The 18,365-nt window shown below is 42.0% G+C and overlaps 1 protein-coding gene across 1 annotated transcript; it reads right to left on the bottom strand.

The window, feature by feature from the left end:
- Positions 1-131: 131 nt before the first annotated feature.
- Positions 132-18,200, bottom strand: wnk2 (WNK lysine deficient protein kinase 2). Its single transcript, XM_055160904.1, has 27 exons — positions 16,965-18,200; positions 14,349-14,521; positions 13,761-13,981; positions 13,303-13,460; positions 13,135-13,223; positions 12,435-12,654; positions 11,889-12,138; positions 11,367-11,650; positions 10,227-10,325; positions 9,950-10,048; positions 9,444-9,827; positions 8,587-9,126; positions 8,409-8,458; positions 8,156-8,315; positions 7,941-8,057; positions 7,676-7,846; positions 7,553-7,595; positions 7,310-7,456; positions 6,318-7,117; positions 6,178-6,235; positions 6,034-6,098; positions 5,388-5,941; positions 5,075-5,307; positions 4,765-4,998; positions 4,010-4,054; positions 3,357-3,658; positions 132-2,489 (listed from the first exon to the last, which is right to left on the bottom strand). Exons 1-27 carry the CDS (start codon positions 17,601-17,603, stop codon positions 2,193-2,195), a joined length of 6,432 nt encoding a protein of 2,143 aa, XP_055016879.1. The 5' UTR covers positions 17,604-18,200; the 3' UTR covers positions 132-2,192.
- Positions 18,201-18,365: the final 165 nt, after the last annotated feature.

The raw sequence follows: 18,365 nt of genomic DNA on the forward strand, positions 1-18,365 counted from the left end.
GACTCTTATTTTTACAGTAGTCATAGAGCGGACAAACGGGTAGGTCAGACATAACAAGGTCAAGCAAAAATGAGTTTATTGTGTTTCTATCTTTAAGTATTTACAGCATTATGAAACAGTTTTGACCAGGTCAGCAAAGTGCAGGGTGGAAAAGCAGGCAAAAGTAATCTAACCCTACAAGCATCAAAAACACGTGTCAACTGCATAGAAACAAGTGACCTTAAATTATACTGAAAACAATAGAAGCTATTGTTTATGTCCTTCAGTGTGCAGTGCCTGGTGCTAAATACATTGTATGATTCAAAACTGCTGTTGCTGAGAAACAAATAGCAATGTATGGCTATGTAATGTATATATTTGTAAATGTATGCTCATTTCAATTGAAATTGGTAAGTCTCTAGTTCTTAATAGATGAATACATTCTTTTAAGCCAAGGTAGTATTTCAACAAATAGATCACCTCATCATTACTAAAGTCTGATTAGCCTCTGATTTTCTAATAACAAAAATTACACTTCAAAGTCCAATCTGGCCTTTGGCACATAGTTTCTATCAATAACTTTGTGTCAGAGGCCAGTCATTTTTAAATAATCTGTAGATTTTTCAATATTTTATTAGTATTAGAGTACAATATGTTCCTTTCACCATCACCTGCATGATTCCACGGAAATACAAAGAAAAAACATAGCCGGAAAAAAATAAAAATAAAAATTCCAAGGAAACAAGCAGGAGGATGCCCTCCTCCAGGTCAAGAGAGAGTCAGGACAAAAGATTTTCAGTGTAATAAACACAACCAAGTTTTTTTGTCTAAAGGGTTACGTGTGGCTTTAATTATTCTGTTTTAATTTATTTGCATGGCTCTTGTGTATCTGTTTTTGTGAAGCTCGTTGTGCACCACCTAGGCTGTTTAAGGCTCTATACAAATAAGAATAATTGGAATCTTAAGAAATAATAGCATAATTTCTTTTGGACTTCCTCCATACAATTGTTTGGACAAGTCATCAACACAGTGAACTGCCAATGGCAGTTTCCAACATTCACAACAAACTGCTCCTTATTTTTTTTTAAAATATGAACTTAAAGGCAACAACATGTAAAGCTACAGATCTCTTCTGAGGTATGGATGATGGTGTGTAACTAGAGCACTTATTTTTTCAACCATTTTCAACCTGTGTTCATGCAGGTTGTGGCATGGAAAAAGTGAACAAAACATTCCCTTTTATCAAGACTATTTTATGTGCAGCAACTTCATTTGTTGTTTAACTCACAACCAAGTGAGGATAATCTCTCTACTGTCTAAATGCTTTTCTTCACAACAGAAACTGCATTTCAAGGCACTCTCACAGGTCTGTATTGAAAACCTGTAGATAAAGTTCAAGTTCATTCTTGTCCCTAAATGATATCCAGTGTTATAGCTAAAAGCTTACCTAATGAAACATGTCTTTGTGATTGAGGAAGCATATATTAAAAGCCTATCCTATAGACCAGCGCAGGACTTCACAGTGACAACGTAATGGTGGCTAACAGTGTTGCAGAGCTGCAGCACCCACCTATAATCTATTGTTGTCTGTACAAATACCACAGCTATGTACAGGCTAGGTCTGTATTTACATGGCAGCTTACTTGTTACAAAGGCAAATGCAAAGAAACTCCTCGGGGTTGGACAGTTACCTTATACATGTACAAGCACTACAACAAATGAGAATATTGTAGGAAAATGAAATCACAATTTCCATTATTTAGTTAAAATAATACAGTATTGTGGTATATATTGTATTGTACACTACATAAACTTGCAAACTTGATAAACCCTGTGGTCTTGCTTATACACATCCCTAATTACTAGAAGGCTATAGTCATCACAATATAATCAACAAATGCATGAAATTATACAATTTAGGGGTGTTAAAGTATGGTTGCCTTCATAAATACGAAGAGACTTCTCCACCATTTTAAAATATTAAGTTGAAGTAGTGCTGATACAGGCACCTATAATTTTGCAATAAGAAATATAGTTTCTATGTGGCTGCACTCAGCTCTATTTGAAGATGTGGCATCTGACACAATTAAAAGCAGAGGTAAATATGTACAAACACAAATCATGCCAGTTGAATATATACAATATATGCACAGATGAACTGACCTTCTTGTAATATTACTGTCATAGAGTTGGAAGACACAAAGCTACTGCAGTTACTGAGTCCTAAGGTCATGAGGTGAACAAGTAGGCTGATGTGATGGAGATGTAGCAGGACTGGGAAGGGCATCCAGGGCAGATGGAACAGGAGGGAAAGCAAAGACTGCTCCAGAGGGGTGGGGGTAGGGCAGCCCAGGGCCCTGGCTGACAGAGAGTTGAGAGGGCAAAGCTTGGAGTGGAGACACCGAAAGAGGGTAACAGGCACATGGTCCAGAGGAATGGTTCAACAGGGCACACCTTGAACCATCAGTTAGAGGAAGACTGTAGGGGTTTTGATCCACTGCTGCCCACACCTGCAACATCAAACATACAGATTAAAAGTAAAAAAAATTGCCATGATTTAGGTCCTAATAATATGTGAACATTGAATATTTGGAACATTCTTCATCAATATAAAGTGATACTTTGCAGCAATGTCGTCAACATTTCCTCGGGTTGTGAAGCTAACTGTAGACTTGTCTGCGCTCTGTTACACTTTAATTAGAGCTTTGTCTTAACACAATCTGACCAGTAATTTTGTTAGAATTACAACAGGTGAGCTGATTTGTGTTGTAAAACAAGTCTCTGCCACATACAATTAGTCACAAGCTAGCTACCATTTGCCAACAGATTTTAAGATAGTCATTCTTACTTTTTGTTGAAAATCAAACACCTAAACAGCACCATGAATGCTTGTATTCATTTACATATTTATCTTGAGTTTTTAGGCAATCTTAAAACATTTTTGTCAGCGCTTGCTAACGTGTGTATTGTGTCTACATGGTAAAAGCTTCCAGCATACAGATACATGTAGACTTCCCCCAGCATGTCACTGCCAAGGATCAGTAGAAAGATCTAAAATGTAATGGCAGAGCTTTATGGAGTTTTGTCAGATACTGAAGAGGCAGGTACAGTATATGGTTGTCTATATGGTAGAAATAGGAATTCAAATAATCCTTGTTTGCAATACATTTGTTTGTAAGTATGTTATTTGTGAATAAAACATTATTGATCCTACTATCTTACAATCCAACAATTCAAAGCATGCCTTCAGAAAAAAACATGGAATTATTGGACTACATGCAGGGCTAGTTGACATGTGACCTGTCTTGTTAAAATTTAAATTATTATTTTTTTATTATACTTAGAAAGAATAATTTAAATGATATATAAAAACATACACTGGAAACATTGTTCTGAGGTTGTTGATGCTTTGGGAGCATCTCTTCACAGAGCCGCTGCCCACTGATGCTCAGAGAGTTTGTCCGGGGACGATGGGTCACGATGAGCACCTCCTGGGCCCAGTCATCCATGAGCCTCTGCAGGTCCTCACACAGGACGTGCTCTGTCACACTGTATGAGCGCGTCTTGTTATTGCTGTTGTTGGCCTGAGCCAGACCTATGACGGGCTGGTGAGGCGGAGGGGTGGTGCCAGAGGGGGGTGGGTGAGGCTGACTGAAAGCCCCAGGTCCTGCACCAGATCCTGGGGAAGACCGAATAGACATGCATGAACTGAACTGAGATTTTCCATGGAGTCCATTGAGATGTTATTGCTTTGCCTGTAATGTTCCACAGTGCATTTATCTTGCACTTACTCAATAACAGGTGCTTTTATTGCTTAAAAACAACTTGGAAAAACCTGCATTCTGTGAATGGGGTCACATCTGCACTGTTTTAACAGTAACTTGCCCTGGTATCTTCTGTTTGTCTCCATGGAGATAGATTTATTGCTATATTATGGAATATTCCAGGCAAAGATGTAACATCACTATACAGAGGAGAAAAGAAAAGTTACATAGTGCATAGTGTTAATTAAAATGATCAAAATACATACTGGTGCCACGGTCTTTCCCCAAACACAATCGCTTTAGTGTTGTCCCTAGAAACAAAAGTTTATATTTATACTATACAATGTAAATTCCAAGATGTTGAAGAAAATTGCTTCTAAAAGTTTACACCAAAATGTAAAAAAGAAAATATAAATAAGCAATGAAGGTGCAGCGGTTCTCAAGTATAATCATGCTGCTCACACAGGATCAAACAGAAAAAGGTGAGTTTTAAAGTAATGGATCTGTACTTTGTACATATAAATGTTGCCATGCAAATGCTCGGAGCATCTGAGTGTGTTCCAACACAATGCACAATGTTTACAGAGTTATTCAAACCTTACATCAAGGCCAGAGGGTTAATGAACTTTACAGCCACAACTGGTCAAACAAGTATCCAGAAAACCTCACAAATTTTAATTATGTGTAATGTAGCTGAAATTGTCTAAGGTTTGAATAAATAATGACTTCCTCGCAAAAAAGCATTATGTAATATGACAGAAAAAAGCCCAACAACGCTATATCAAATAAGAGATACAAACAGATAGATAAAGACACGGGCCCACTCAGAAATCTAGCGCGAGGCTTGTTACTGGATTTATAAGTCACACTCTCAGTCGGTGGATTAGACCATCCTGCAGAACGATATAATCACAAATGCACCAGAGTGAGATGAGCACATGTCTGAAATATCTAAAATATTAAATGGATGTTCAGGTTTACAGTTCTCTGCAAAGATAAATAATGAATACTGCTATGTCACCTTGTGCCGGGGGAGCGGCGGTGCTACTGTCTCCGTGACGACCAGAGTAAATGTTGTCAGAGGAGAAGGAGCCTTTGAGGGAGCAGGGCTGTTGTGTGTGCACTGGTTCTGTGGTAGATGTGGGCAGATGACTGGTGCAGGAGCGCGGGCGGCCCTGACTCGGGAAGGGCCCTTTGGCCGGAGATCCATTCAAACTCACCACAGTCTCACCTGCTGCAGCAGAAACTGCAGCTGCTGGAATCAGAAACACAAACAGTGAATCAGATGTGCAATGTTCATTAAAGTTACATGAAGGTGAAAAGATACTAACAGGCCTTGCTGGATTCATTGGTCCTGGTTGTGACATTTCTGAACTGTTGAACCAAAGGGCTCAAGAGTTTGCCTGCCTTGAGCCTGTGTTTGCCTGATCTCTTTCTGCGGCCTGCAGGTGGAGCTGTGTGGGAGAGTGCTAAGCCAGAGGGTGGGGCTTTACCAAGGCGTCGATAAAGCAGTTCCACTTCGTCTCTCTGGTGGGCCTGCAATTCTGAAATCTCCCGCAAATGTCTGAAAAGATGGAGGAAGAATAATGGAGAAATTACCAATAAACATAAAGAAGTAATAACACTAGAGACATTTAAACAGACTTTTCCCTGAGCCGTTGCAACTCTCTCTTGATGTCAGAATCCTCCACCTCAGAGTCATTGTCACTGCTGCCATAAGCAGAACCATGCACCCCTCCATGACGTGCTGGAGAGTCCGAGCTCTGTACACTACTACTCCGACCCGAGCGACGCAGGAAGGCCACTGCCCTCTTCATGAGGTCACTTCCTCTCCGCTCAGAGCGATTGTGCTGGGATGGGGTGCAGGGGGGCAGCTTTGCAGGGCTGCTCTCTGCCCCGGAGTCAGAGGACATAAAACGGGCATGAACAGTGACATCCACTGGTACAGAGCTGGAGGCCGGTTGGGACGGCGTGTCCAGGTAGAAGTCCGGTGGTGCAGAGTAGCGACTGCAGCGTGTCCTCTGTGTGAACTCATCCTCTGTGCTCACTACAGAGAAACGGCCAATAGTCGTGGAGGGAGCCAAGACCTCCACCTGCTCCACCATGTACCCCAGAGCCTGAGGAGGAGAGGCCACACTGCTCCAGCTCCTCTGCTTCACATCTCGTCTATTGGCCACTTCAGGCGGGACAGAGATGATCTGAAAATGAACAGAGCTGTCTGTTGATCACAAGCCTTTCCAACACGAAGCAGGCCAACAAAACATAAACACGTGCAACTACAGAAGTATACCTTGAACCGGCCTCTTGTCCCAGAGCAAGAAGCAGAATGAGGGACTTGTCTTCTCGACAGTGAAGCTACAGAACATTTATTGAACACATCATAAGAAACTCTAATGTTAAGGTTTAGATAATAGACTGATGACTTTGTACATACCACACACTGCAGAATCACTGAGTGTGCTCAGACTATCTATTCTCTCAGGGATCTGTGGCTATCGGTGACAAACACAGCAAGTAAATAGATTACAATTTAAAAATCAAAACAATATTAATTCTATTTGTATTATGACTCACAAGCTGTTCGCCTGCCCGATAGCGGCCCTCCCCAATGGGCCCTGGAGTGCTGTTTCCCGACCCTAAGGTGGCGCTGTCCGGACCTGGAGGCGACTGGATGTACTCAGTCCCTGATCCTGGGGTCTCTGCAGCGCTGCCCGATGGATACATAGGAGCGTATTCCTGATAAAGTAAGTTCCTCAACTTCTCATCCAAGGTTTTTATGGTGCTATCTACAAAGCCCCCACGCCCCACTCTGCCCTCTGCGTCAGATTCTGCAGCTCCTGCCCCATGTTGGGAGGATGCTGGACTCTGGGGCAGAGAGGACACTTTTGTCACATTGGAGAAAGGCTGGTGCAGCACCACAGGCTGTTGTGGCCGGTCACGTGCTGCAGATGTGTAAGCCAAAGACAGAGGCTCTTTGGATAGAGTTGGCTCATGCAGAGGCAGAGGGGTGAGAGGGGTCCCTGTCTGAGGGCCACTCACATCCAGAGACAAGACCAGAGGACAGCAAGGCAGCTCCTCTGCTAAAGCAGCAGGATGGGAGAGCTCTGTTAAGGGCTGGACAGTGTTAATGGGGGACATGGAGCCCACAGGAGAGGCCTGGGACTCCTCCAGAGGAAGCGGTGCCTGTGAGACGGAGCTAGCAGCTGACTCTACTGGAGGGACTGACTGTAGAGTGGGAGGGGCAGACACAGGAGGGGACAGAGTGGCTAAGAGCAGGGGGTCTGTGTTGGACATTATTGGAGGACTACAGAAGCCATAGACATCATATGGAAATCCTCCACTTCCACCAGACATTGTGGAAGATGAGCCATCCTCTGCAAGAGTGAAAACACATTTTTATGAAAGCATGCCAAAAACTGCTGCTTTGAAAACGCAGTTGCAGGGCTAGTTGAATGTATAGTATGTTTGTCATTTTCCCATTTCACTATGTAGCCAGAAAATTGTGTTATTGTTTAACACAATGGACAGATATAGTACTGAGCTGGTAGAGTGCTACAGACAGTCACCTCTGAGGTTTGAAGGTTGTCTCACTCCGAAGTCGTCCTGGGCTGGAGCAGAGGTCCCAGGCGACTGCACTGTGGTGGACGTGGTCTCCTGACGGGGGGTCTCCTCTACAGGGCAGATTATGAACCATCGTTTTCCCGTGTGGAGGACTGAAATCACAGCAGTGTGATAATGAAATAGTGATAGAAATCTTTTTTAAAAAATCTTTATTTAGGTATTTTAATAAATGTTAATGAATGAGATACCATTTTGTTGATAGACGGGTTGAAAAGCACCAGTCTGTTGACTCTACAACATTTAAACAGTCATGTGTTAAGAAATATAAAAATGTAGTGTATCTTTATGTATTTTCATTTCTTCTCCTATACCTCTCCAAGCTGACTGTCTGAGGTCTGGCCATGCTTGGGACTACAGCTTAGTACGGCCACTTTCTCCCCCTCCATGTTTTCATGTAGCATATCTTCAGCTTTATCCACTATGTCCTTCAGCTGGTCAATAAAGATCTCCTTCTCTATCAGTAAGATGAAACCATTTTCTACCTGAAAACCAATAAATATAAACAACTTTTTTTAAACATATTTTTTTTCTCAAGAGAAATCAGAAAAAGACAGAAATGAGTGTAACTAAATTAACCATGTAAGTGGCTATTTCTTCAGGAGCATCTCCATCCAGGTCAAATTTAAAAGTCACCATTTTGTGGTTGTGAGTTTCAAGCTGGCATTCAACCATTTTATCACCTGTGTTTGAAACCTGTGGGTATAATGACAACAGGGAAAATAAGATACAATGTTTAGTTTTTTTTAAAATCCAAAAATATATCAATGTATCATGTATCTACAGTGGCTCACATTGAGCATGCTCAATTTAGGTTTGCTGGTCTTCTCTTGGCGTGACCGTGTTCGTGCAGATTTGCGGTGTTTTTTATGCTTTCCATCTCCCTTTCCCACACTGGCAAAACTATCATAGCCATCGCTGTATTCTTTACCAGATGCTGCATCAGAATTGACACTATAAAAAAGTCAAACAAATGTTGAACTTATTTTCAACCCATTCCAGTGGTTCTTTTTTCAGTTTCATGACTGAAGTTCAGATGTTATCCACCTGTCAAAGCAGTAGTTTGGTAATGATGTTGGTTTCTCCTTTAGCAGATCCTGTGAAAATAATGAAAAATATGAAATAAAGTGAAATAAAGTGTAAAAAGGTGATCCTGTTTTGTATTTGCCATTATGTAAAATGTTAATATTGTTTAACTGACAATTAAATGTAATTTTGGCTTCACCTGTATCTCTAAATAGTGATCTTGTTGTAAGGTGCTAGATGCAGATGTAGCCTCTGTGTTTTGCTGAGTTGGGGGCAGGCTGGCACACTCGGGCAGGGACACAGTGCTAAGGATGCCAGCAGACTGCAGAGCTGCCATCTGAGGAGTGGCTGCAGTTTGTGCTTGTGCCAACGCAGCAGCAGCAACCGGGGACGCCCCTGGGATGGATGGTGCTGAGGTCAGAGGTATCACTGGGTCTGCAGGGGGGCTGCTCTGATGCTTCATTTGGACAGAGACAACTGAAGTATGGGGGCCTGCAGTTTGACACACCGCAGCAGGGGGAGGCAACTTTGGTGGGGAGCATAAACCTTGAGAATGTAATGGTAGTGGGGTTTCTGCTGAGACTGAGTCAGGAACTGCGCCTGGACCTATTTTCTGAGCAGCTGCAGCGGTTTCTTTATCCTCACTTCCCACGAGAGCAGACTGAGCAGGTGGAATGACAGAGGGGGCCGGAGCTGGGAGATGATCTCCCAGATTATTCAAAGGAGTGATCACGTGTACCTGAAAGTGCAGAACAAACATTTATAGGAAAATATATTTTTTAATGATTATAATCAACATTAATTTAACAATTCAATCTTTTTTCAAAAACTATATATATAATAACTATATATTTTTTATGCTAACAAATATGTATCCACAAATCTCAGCAGTTCACATTTGAGTTTAAAACCAAAGTCCATATCACAAGATATAAAAGCTGTAGATTGTTGGGCCAATTTCCAATCTAGTTAATATCAAAATTCTTTAAAAATCAATAATTGTCTCAGAATATCTTACTCCTCAACCAGTAACTGAGAACTATGTCAAATATTCACCTGGACAGGCTGCCCAGTCAGGAGTTGCTCATGGTACTTAGCAGGGTAAGGGGTGGGTTGAACCTGGGAGAAAGGCAAGAAGTGAGGGGGATGGATGTCACATGGGCTTGTGTGGGATCCAGGGCAGTTCTGCTGCGGGGACACAGCAGCCAGCATGGTGGGGGCAAGCAGTGGACTAGACAGTGTGACAGAAGGGACATGCAGTGCAGTGTGGGATGACAGAGGGGTGAGGGTGGAGGGATGGAGGGGTGTGTTTAGAGGGAGAGTGAGATGGGCTGTGGGGGAACTGGGCAGGACAGATCCACTGCTTGGATGGGTGGATGACAGATTAGAGAGCAAAGAGGGCTGAACCCCAGTGTTTGTGCCTGGGTATGGTGAAGAAAACTGGGAAAGAAAAGGGGAAAATGATACAAAATGAAAAAGACAACTAGTCGACGCACACAACATTCATAAGCCCTGAGCATAGAGGTTATTTCAGCTTTACGTGTGGATGCTACAGCACATACCTGTGTGTTGATCTGCAGTGGCAGCACAGGCACTGAATGTGGGAGGTTAGCAGACATATCTGGGGGACTTGGGTAAGAGGAGGGCACATCACCAGATACCTGCTAAGAAAGTCATTCATATAAATCCAAAGATGCATGACTTGTCAGGTAGAAATGTTTGCAAAGTGTTGTATCTGGGCTGTGGCACAGGCTGGGGGTGATCATGTTTCTGTAAAAATCCACAGTGGAAAAGAGTAGATCATTTCACTCTTGCTCTCATCTAAGTTTGTTGCTGTACCTGTTCAAGTTGACAAGAGAGCTGGGTCTGTGGAGGAGTGGGAACTGATGAAGAAGAAAGGTTTTGGGCTGTTGGAGGTGCCTCTGGAGCAGAAACTGTCTAATGAAAACAATACAAAAAGGTACATTAATACTGTTAGATGTAAAATGCAACATATAGCAGCATAATACATATCACATTTAATGAATGACTGTAAGCCACTGCTGCTGTTGAAAGCAAAAAGTCTAAATATGCTACATGCTCAGCCTGGCTAGCAATACTGCAGGGCAGAGGTATGTCTTGTTCTCGTACCAATGAACCTGGTCTGTCTTCATTTTCAAGTGGAAACACAGGATTCCTGCACAGATTTGAGGGCAATGGCAAAGGAAGATCCATGTCCTGACTGCTGTCATCAAACAGTGAAATAGGAACTGTTTGTTGGCATGGCGACCAAGTAGCTTGGAGAGTGGGAGAACTGGTCCTGCGCCCCACAATGTGATGGAGACAGTGATCCAGTAAAGTAAGATCTTTACCTTCAAGCAAATGCTTTGACTGTTGCTGTAAGGTTGGAAAGGAGCCCACAAAATTTATGCTCTTAGAGAGTGCAGAGTTAGCTAAGGTCTTTGGGGTTGGAGGTGTCAGAAGAGGAGACATGGGACCCCCAGTACAGGCAGCAGAGCTCTGTGAATGAGTGTGTCCCACAAACCGCCCTGCTTTAGCTCTCTCTTTGAGGAGGAACATGCAAGCCTTGCAGTGGTGCTGTGACTGTGAACTCAGGGACTGTAAATCCAAAGGTCGAATAAGAGAACTTGAGCAGCTGGATGCTGACTCACGTTGTGGTTGAATAGGGGACATGTGGATAGGAGATAGTAATGGGTGATTGTTAAATATTGGTTTGTATAAAAGTCTATAAGAGTCTTTTTCATCAGGATCCATCAAACTTCCTCCCTGGTTCAAATGTACTTTTTTACAGTGCATTCTGCAGTGGCCCATCTCTACCAGGGGGGTGCTCCCTCGCCTGGAAGATTGTCTAATACTTTGAGTGAGGAGTGGGTTGTCATGGCAAAGTAACAGATTTTTGCTGTACCACTAAGACAATTAAATATAAAAATATGTTAATTGTTATACAAAAAAGGAAAACATTAGAACTGATACACTTACAGTTTGATGAATGTAAGGCTCCTGGATGTTTGCAGCTGGCCCAGGATGTGGATGCACTGTGCCGGGCTGTGGGCCTCCCTGCTGTACCTGTATGGGAGGTGCAGAGTAGGTCTCCTTTGAGGCCTGTGCTGCTGTTTGCTGGTGGGACCCCTGCAGCAGTCGGGGGTCAGCCTGTGAAGGAGGGCTGGAAATCTGAGTGGAGGACTCTGGCAGAGACTGAAAGGGTACATTTTGTTGGGTCTGGTGCTCATCTGATTGGATGGTGGAGCTCACTCCAGTGTCGGCTGTAATAACAGAAGAAAACATAACTCATGACAATGTCCTCTGCTGAAAGGACACACTCAAAAGGAGGAGGAGGGTGGAGCAGCGCTTCATTGAAATGCACAGGCGACGATTGATGATTTATCATTGCTGACTGAAGCTATAATACAGACACTGCAGTTACTGTGATTTTTCAATATTTTATTTACACTATCCACTACGGAAATGTTTATAATATGTGTGCATTTATAAGAGTCATACATGTAGCAGGTGCAATGGTGGGCACACTGCAGACCAGTGTCTGTGGCTCTGTTTCCTGCTCCTCACAGTCTGGGGCCAGAGGGGGAACAGCTCCAGGGACCTGCAGCCGGTTTGACTGAGGCTTCTTCACTGCTTCTCCATTTGTCACAGTGACTCTGCGCTCTCTCCTCCATTTGATCAGAGCCACTCGGTCACGAATGGACTTGCTCACAATCTTCACGTCACAGTCCAGAAAGAATCCAGAGTCGACCTATGAGAGAAGTGTTTAAACAATCAGTTTACCTCCACAAAGGGCTCCTATTTCAATCAATACAGTAACTGTACCACTCTCTATCTTAGACCATTGATCAGTATGAGATTACGTGCTATAAAACACAGCATACAATAGCAACATCAGCTACTGAAAATTGTACATGTCATGTCATTACATTTTTTCATAGACTATTAAAATGCTGGTGGTCTAATAACCTCAATAAAAGTCTTGATTAAAGGCAAAAAGATTGAACTGGAAATATGTACAATTTCAGTGTGGACTCTTTCTTTTACCATTTCTTGAGCAACCACTTCAGGGACCTCGTTCACCAGATCAAAGGTAAACTCAATGGCTCCAGTGTCCTTGTACTTCCCCTTCAGCTTTTTGGCATCTTCCACCCATAGCTTCAGAGCAATAGTCATCTTCTCCCCATCATCCTCCTCATTGAGCTCCACCCTCACGCCTGTGTCCTCAGCGAAGAAAGCATGGTTTAAAAGGTCTTTAATTGAGTACCTGCAGGAGTCACAGGAACTATATCAAGTGATAGAAGTTGTGCATAGCCATGTGAATGGTAACAGTAATGGTGAATAGTGTCTGCAATATAAAAAAAAAAAATCTACAGTGACAATAGCATAGCATTGTTTTATTCTGTATACACCCTGTTGACCAGTTTAGACCTCTACAAACATGGTTTGAAATGGTTGTAATTCTTGGTTGATGAATTAAATAGATATATTACATATACATATAGATACATATTAGAGCTGGGCTATCAGTTGTGAAATTTAAAACACTGTGAAATAATTAGACAAAACTGCCACTGATTTTCCTATCAGTTGTAAAGGGAGACAGACAGAAACTATGAGATATGATGTGAGGAGTAAAAGCATATCATTGCCCTTGTTCATACTTCAGTTTTTTCTCAAATTCTAATGGGCGAGTTTAAAAAGTGCACTCAGAACTAAGTATTATTGGCATACTACTCTTACTCACCTTTCTTCCCATTTATGACAGATACACTCCCCTATGATCTCCTTTATCTCTGGGTCGCTCACTTTGCTGTAGCTGGCTGGTTTTACCCCCTACCATCAAATACAGAACATACTTACTAGAAAAAGCATGTGTATAGACTTTTTGTATACTGAAAGCAGGGCTACCCACACTGGTGACTTTGCGGTAGATCTGGGCAGCATTCTGACATTCGGAGTAGGGGTATTCAGAAGTGGCCATTTCTAACATGCACATCCCAAAAGCATAAACATCGACAGCCTCGTCATAGTGTTCCTCGTACATCTCCGGGGCCATGAACTCAGGAGTGCCTGGATCATTCAATTAGAACAAAAACAAATGATCAAACCACTGGCTCTTAGGTATAAGTTTTCATCCTTCGGAGAAGTTACACAATCAATAAGTGTCATGGTCGAAAATTCTCATTTATTTAGAATTTAGACTAGACTCATATATAATGTCCTATTTAAGATACAGAGCTAAATAAGCCTTCTGTGTTTAGTCTCTAATATATTAAGAACATAGAACATATGTTCAAACTACTAGAATCATTTTACGTCCAGACATTTAAACATCGTATGCTTGTATCTTAATAACCGTAAATGACAAACCAATGACACTTTTAGCAAATGAAGCCCTCTTGAGTGTGGCAAGACCCAAATCTCCGATCTTGACCGACCCGGTTGGGCCAGTGATGAAGATGTTGTCACATTTAAGGTCTCTGTGGATGATGGGGGGAGTCCTAGTGTGGAGGAAGTGAAGCCCCTTCAGGATCTGCCTGCACCAGCTCCGTAGAACTTTGGGCTTCATGACCTTGAAGCGCTTTAGATACCTGACGAATAACAAAAATACTACATAAACTCTTTATTTATTTGTTGTCACCCAGAATGGTCATTGTGTTTCATTTGTGATTTCATTTTATGCAATAAGCACTACTTCATTACTATTGTTAGTAACAGCTTTAATCAATTTTAGTTATTTGTGTATCTGTCAGTCTTGAGAGAATCAATAAATCTATTTATCTATCAACATTTGCTGACTAGTCAAATGTGGTCCTTCGCAGGAAATTAGTACTTGTAATACAGTCATAACCATATTCTGAATTTAACCAAATTATTGATACGCAAATTAATTTGTTGTAAAATAATTCAGCCTAGATTAGACGTGAAATTAGAGGTTTAGAACTGTACTGAACTCACGTTTTGAGTGTCCCTGATGTCATCAGCTCTGTCACTAGTACAATGCACTTCTTTCCTTTCAGCTGTGTTTCCCAGAAGTCATAGAAGCGCACTATATTTGGATGTTGCAGGGCCTTCAACATCTCAGCTTCTTCTTTGAACCTCTGCCGCTCGACTTTGGACAGTTTCCGTTCCTTATGAAGAAAAAAAATGTGTTTAAGGAGCAATGTTATACTGTCTTGGTTTCAGTCTACTTTTTTTTTTTTTTTTTTTTAAGTTTAGTTATTTTTGTCCTGGTATAGTCTTGTTTAATTTCAAATAAATAAATGTATGAGTTTGTACATACATTAAATAAATATTTTCTGTTGTAGGAAATTGGGGAAGAACTTAAGAATAAAATAGTCTGCAGTTATTTTCCTTGCCATGCCAATAAACAAAATCTCTGTTTGCTTCTTGCGTTGTTCATCTGCCCTATGGCTCTTATTTTGACTTCATACAGACCTGGCATTTTGGCTATGTAAACATGGGGGTCTGCCGAACTAATTAAGCTGTCACCACACACAACAACAAAACACCTCTGAGCTAATACCTGTGTTTCCATGTCCCGTCAAGTAAAATGCAATCTACATTGACAAGGCAATAAATGAGTAATTGCAGATAAACAGTGAAAATTATGTTTATGCCTGAAATACAAAACCAAATTATGTAATCAAACTTAAGGTGGCAAGGGAGACTTCTTATATTACTACAGACATGCAAAACTGATTGTGCACACTGGATCCATATTTTTCTGCATGCATCTATAAATATAAACAACAAAGCTAGCAATAAGCAATAATTACATATTTTTATAAAACTACTATATACTAACACACTCACAAAAATGTGATGCCTAATTACCTTTAATAAAGCATGAAGAAAGAATAAATTTGTGATGAACAGTTTGTTAAGAATGATTTATGCTTAACTACTTCATTAATATCCTAACTCCTAACCTGAATCCCTTAATTAAGGTGTAATTATTATTATTAAGTGTAAACCACATTAGGTTCAGTTTGCAGACAAAAATTACATAATGGGAATGATGAGTTCAAATGTCTAGAACCAGGGAATATCCTGTGTCCGTATTGATTATGGATTATTGCTAAAGTTTCCAGTTTCATTGTCAGAGTTGATGCAGCACTTTGTCTTACCCGCACTGGAATAGTCTCTCGTTTTAGGTCCTTTTGTTTATTAGAATTGTTTAAGTTTGTGGGCTGGTTACTGAGACTAGTGAAAGAAGATCCAAACAGGGTGTGGCTCGTACACCACTGCACCTCAGTCTTTCTTTAAACACACTTGTTTTGAATAATGGACGCACAATGCTGCCGACACTATAAATACTAACACACTTTGCTGCGTATTGGACAGTACATTTTAGAGCTCTGTCCCAACCTGAACCTCCCCTCTCTCTCCTCACCGCTCTGCTGCAGAGAGCTACATCAGCATAAAACAGCCTCTACACTTCTCTGTGTGACAGAAGGAAAATATGTTTAGTAATCATAACAAACCCATTAAACAAGACAAATATTGTGAAACTCTGCCAGATACTACTCACACTGTTAACAGGCACTTTGCACTTGTCTCACTTTTCTATATGATAATATATCATCAAAATATACCAAGTAAATACTGGGTTGTTCTAAAGTGCCTTGCAAGATTTAGTCCATCTGTAAAACAATGTGTTAATGAAGCGGTTTGATTCATTGTTTGCTTTGGCAAAAAGATACAAGGATCAATGCATGAGGAGGTTACGGTTATTAACATACTTAAATGTTTACACGTGTGCTTCAGTGTATATAGTCTACAAACATGTAATAATAACATAACAAATAATATATTCCCTTCTTATTTAATACATGGTTTTTAATTAGCTATGTTAATGCATATGTTTAATATTGTTTTTTCTTCTGTTTCTGTTTTGCTATAAATGAACACATATCCTACTTGCTCTCCTTTTGCTCAGATTTGTATATTAAGCTAATTATATATCTAAAGTTATATTATTAATACTTATTTGTTCTTGGTCATATCTTAAAGGGTACCCAGAGCTTCAGGTCTGTAATTCTACTGGCTAATCTGTACTGCACATATGCCTACTCTGATCATAAACTGATCATTAGATTACAACACAGATTAGTGATGCAGCAGTCTGCAGTCTGAAGCAACTCAAAATCCACAACTGACACCCTTCAGTAATTCTCTCTTAAGTCATACCATAGGTATGTTAGCTGCCTTATTAGACTGGACCAAAATCCTGGTATAGTCTCAGTGGACTAGACTTTCTCTTCAGAGGGCATAAATAAACCATGCGAAGGTTAGGTGAGGCTAAGTAACGGTACGTTGGCTGTGACTTAAAGTACAGTTCTGTGATAAAGGCATCCAGCTTGCATCACTTCATCTGCAGCCTTGAATAGCCTCATATGGACTACAGCACACATAAATAAGAACTATTAAATGTTTGTACTTAGAGATGATACAATGATGCTGTGCACTGAAAACACATGTGACGGATGAATTGCACCATATTATGTATGTTATCATGTATCATTTATGCATTCATTTGGATTTATTATGGCAGGGATGGTAAAAACCCACCTGCAGCTCACACCAGGCCACCTCCACCCATGTGTCGGTGTCCAGACCTTTATAGACCGTCTTGAAGGAGCCCCTTCCCAGCTCTATGTCAAACTTGAGGAACCGTCCCCCAGGTGAAGTGGACACTGCTTTCATCCCGGGTTCCTCTTCATTCTCGTCACTTCCGGCCTTCCCTGTCACATCCAAAGCCGCGCTGTCACTTTTGGGCTCCGGCACGCGACTTTCCCCCTTGTCCTCATCTGCGCTGGCACTCTCTGTGTCATTGTCCTTCAGTGCTACGTGGCTCTCTGTGTTTGAAGTCTCCTGGTTGCGGGTTCGACTCCGGCCCACGATGGCGCGCAGGTCTATAGTGGGCACAGAGCTGGTGTTGGGAAAGTCCTGGGGGTCCAAGGGCTGCTCCTCAGAATCGGACATCCACATTGTCCTGCGGATGAACCTCTGCCGGACCAGCCCCCGGTAGTCTGTGGAGGAGTCACTCGCTCCACGCACGGCTTCGTTTTGTATGTTGACATTGTGATCCGTCCCGTTCACGTACACGAGCCTGCGTGTATTTCCAGTGCTGCCCGTGTCTAAATTAGGCTCAGATGAGAACGTGGACCCCCGTGGCGGTTTTAGGCTTGAATCCTCCGCCGAATTCATCCCCGTTAATTATTCAGCCCTCACCAGCGACATTGCGTAATGACAACAGCTCTCCCGGACTCCAAGAGTTTGCTGCCTACCTGCAACATTCACAATGACGCAGTTGATGAGCGCGTGTAGCCCTAGGTCTTCAATATCCTACGTTTAGGGCAATGGGGGTCTGTCTCACCGTGCCGCGTGCTCCGGGCCGCCTCACGCCGTGGTCCTCCTCCTGCTCCTTGCAGCAGAGTTGACAGCGCAGACCTATTCTTGTCGAATCCGGCTTCATTGCCTTTTTACCCTGTGACCTCATCCGATAAACCCAAAACGCACTGCATCATGCTCGTATGTTATAGGTTACACTCATGTCCATGAAACTGTTACTGATTTAAAGAGACATTATTCCCAAAGTCTTCACCATCTGTGATAAAAGAGACGCAAGTTGGAATCACGAGTGAAAATCCGACTCATCTCCAGGAAGTGTGACCTCAGCATCCTCGCGTTGCTCCCGTAAAACTCCACAATGTCCAGAGGCTGCACTGAGCTGATTCTTCTGCTTTTCACTGCGGCATGAAGTCTTTCACAGTCTTTCACAATTCCCCTCCTCCGTCCGTAGTTTTCGAAAATCTCACCTGTTTCGGCTTTGGAAAAGTGAAGGTTTGACGCACCAGCCCACGCCCCTAGCAACAACGCGTATCCAATGAGTCTGCACGTTTTTAGGCGGCACCCAGAGCCTGCCTCACATCACATGCAGCGTAGACCACACCGCTGTCCGTCCTTCGC

The sequence above is a fragment of the Boleophthalmus pectinirostris genome, unplaced genomic scaffold, assembly GCF_026225935.1.
Source record: "Boleophthalmus pectinirostris isolate CB_2022bp ecotype Guang Dong unplaced genomic scaffold, ASM2622593v1 HiC_scaffold_3, whole genome shotgun sequence".
NCBI lineage: Eukaryota > Metazoa > Chordata > Actinopteri > Gobiiformes > Gobiidae > Boleophthalmus > Boleophthalmus pectinirostris.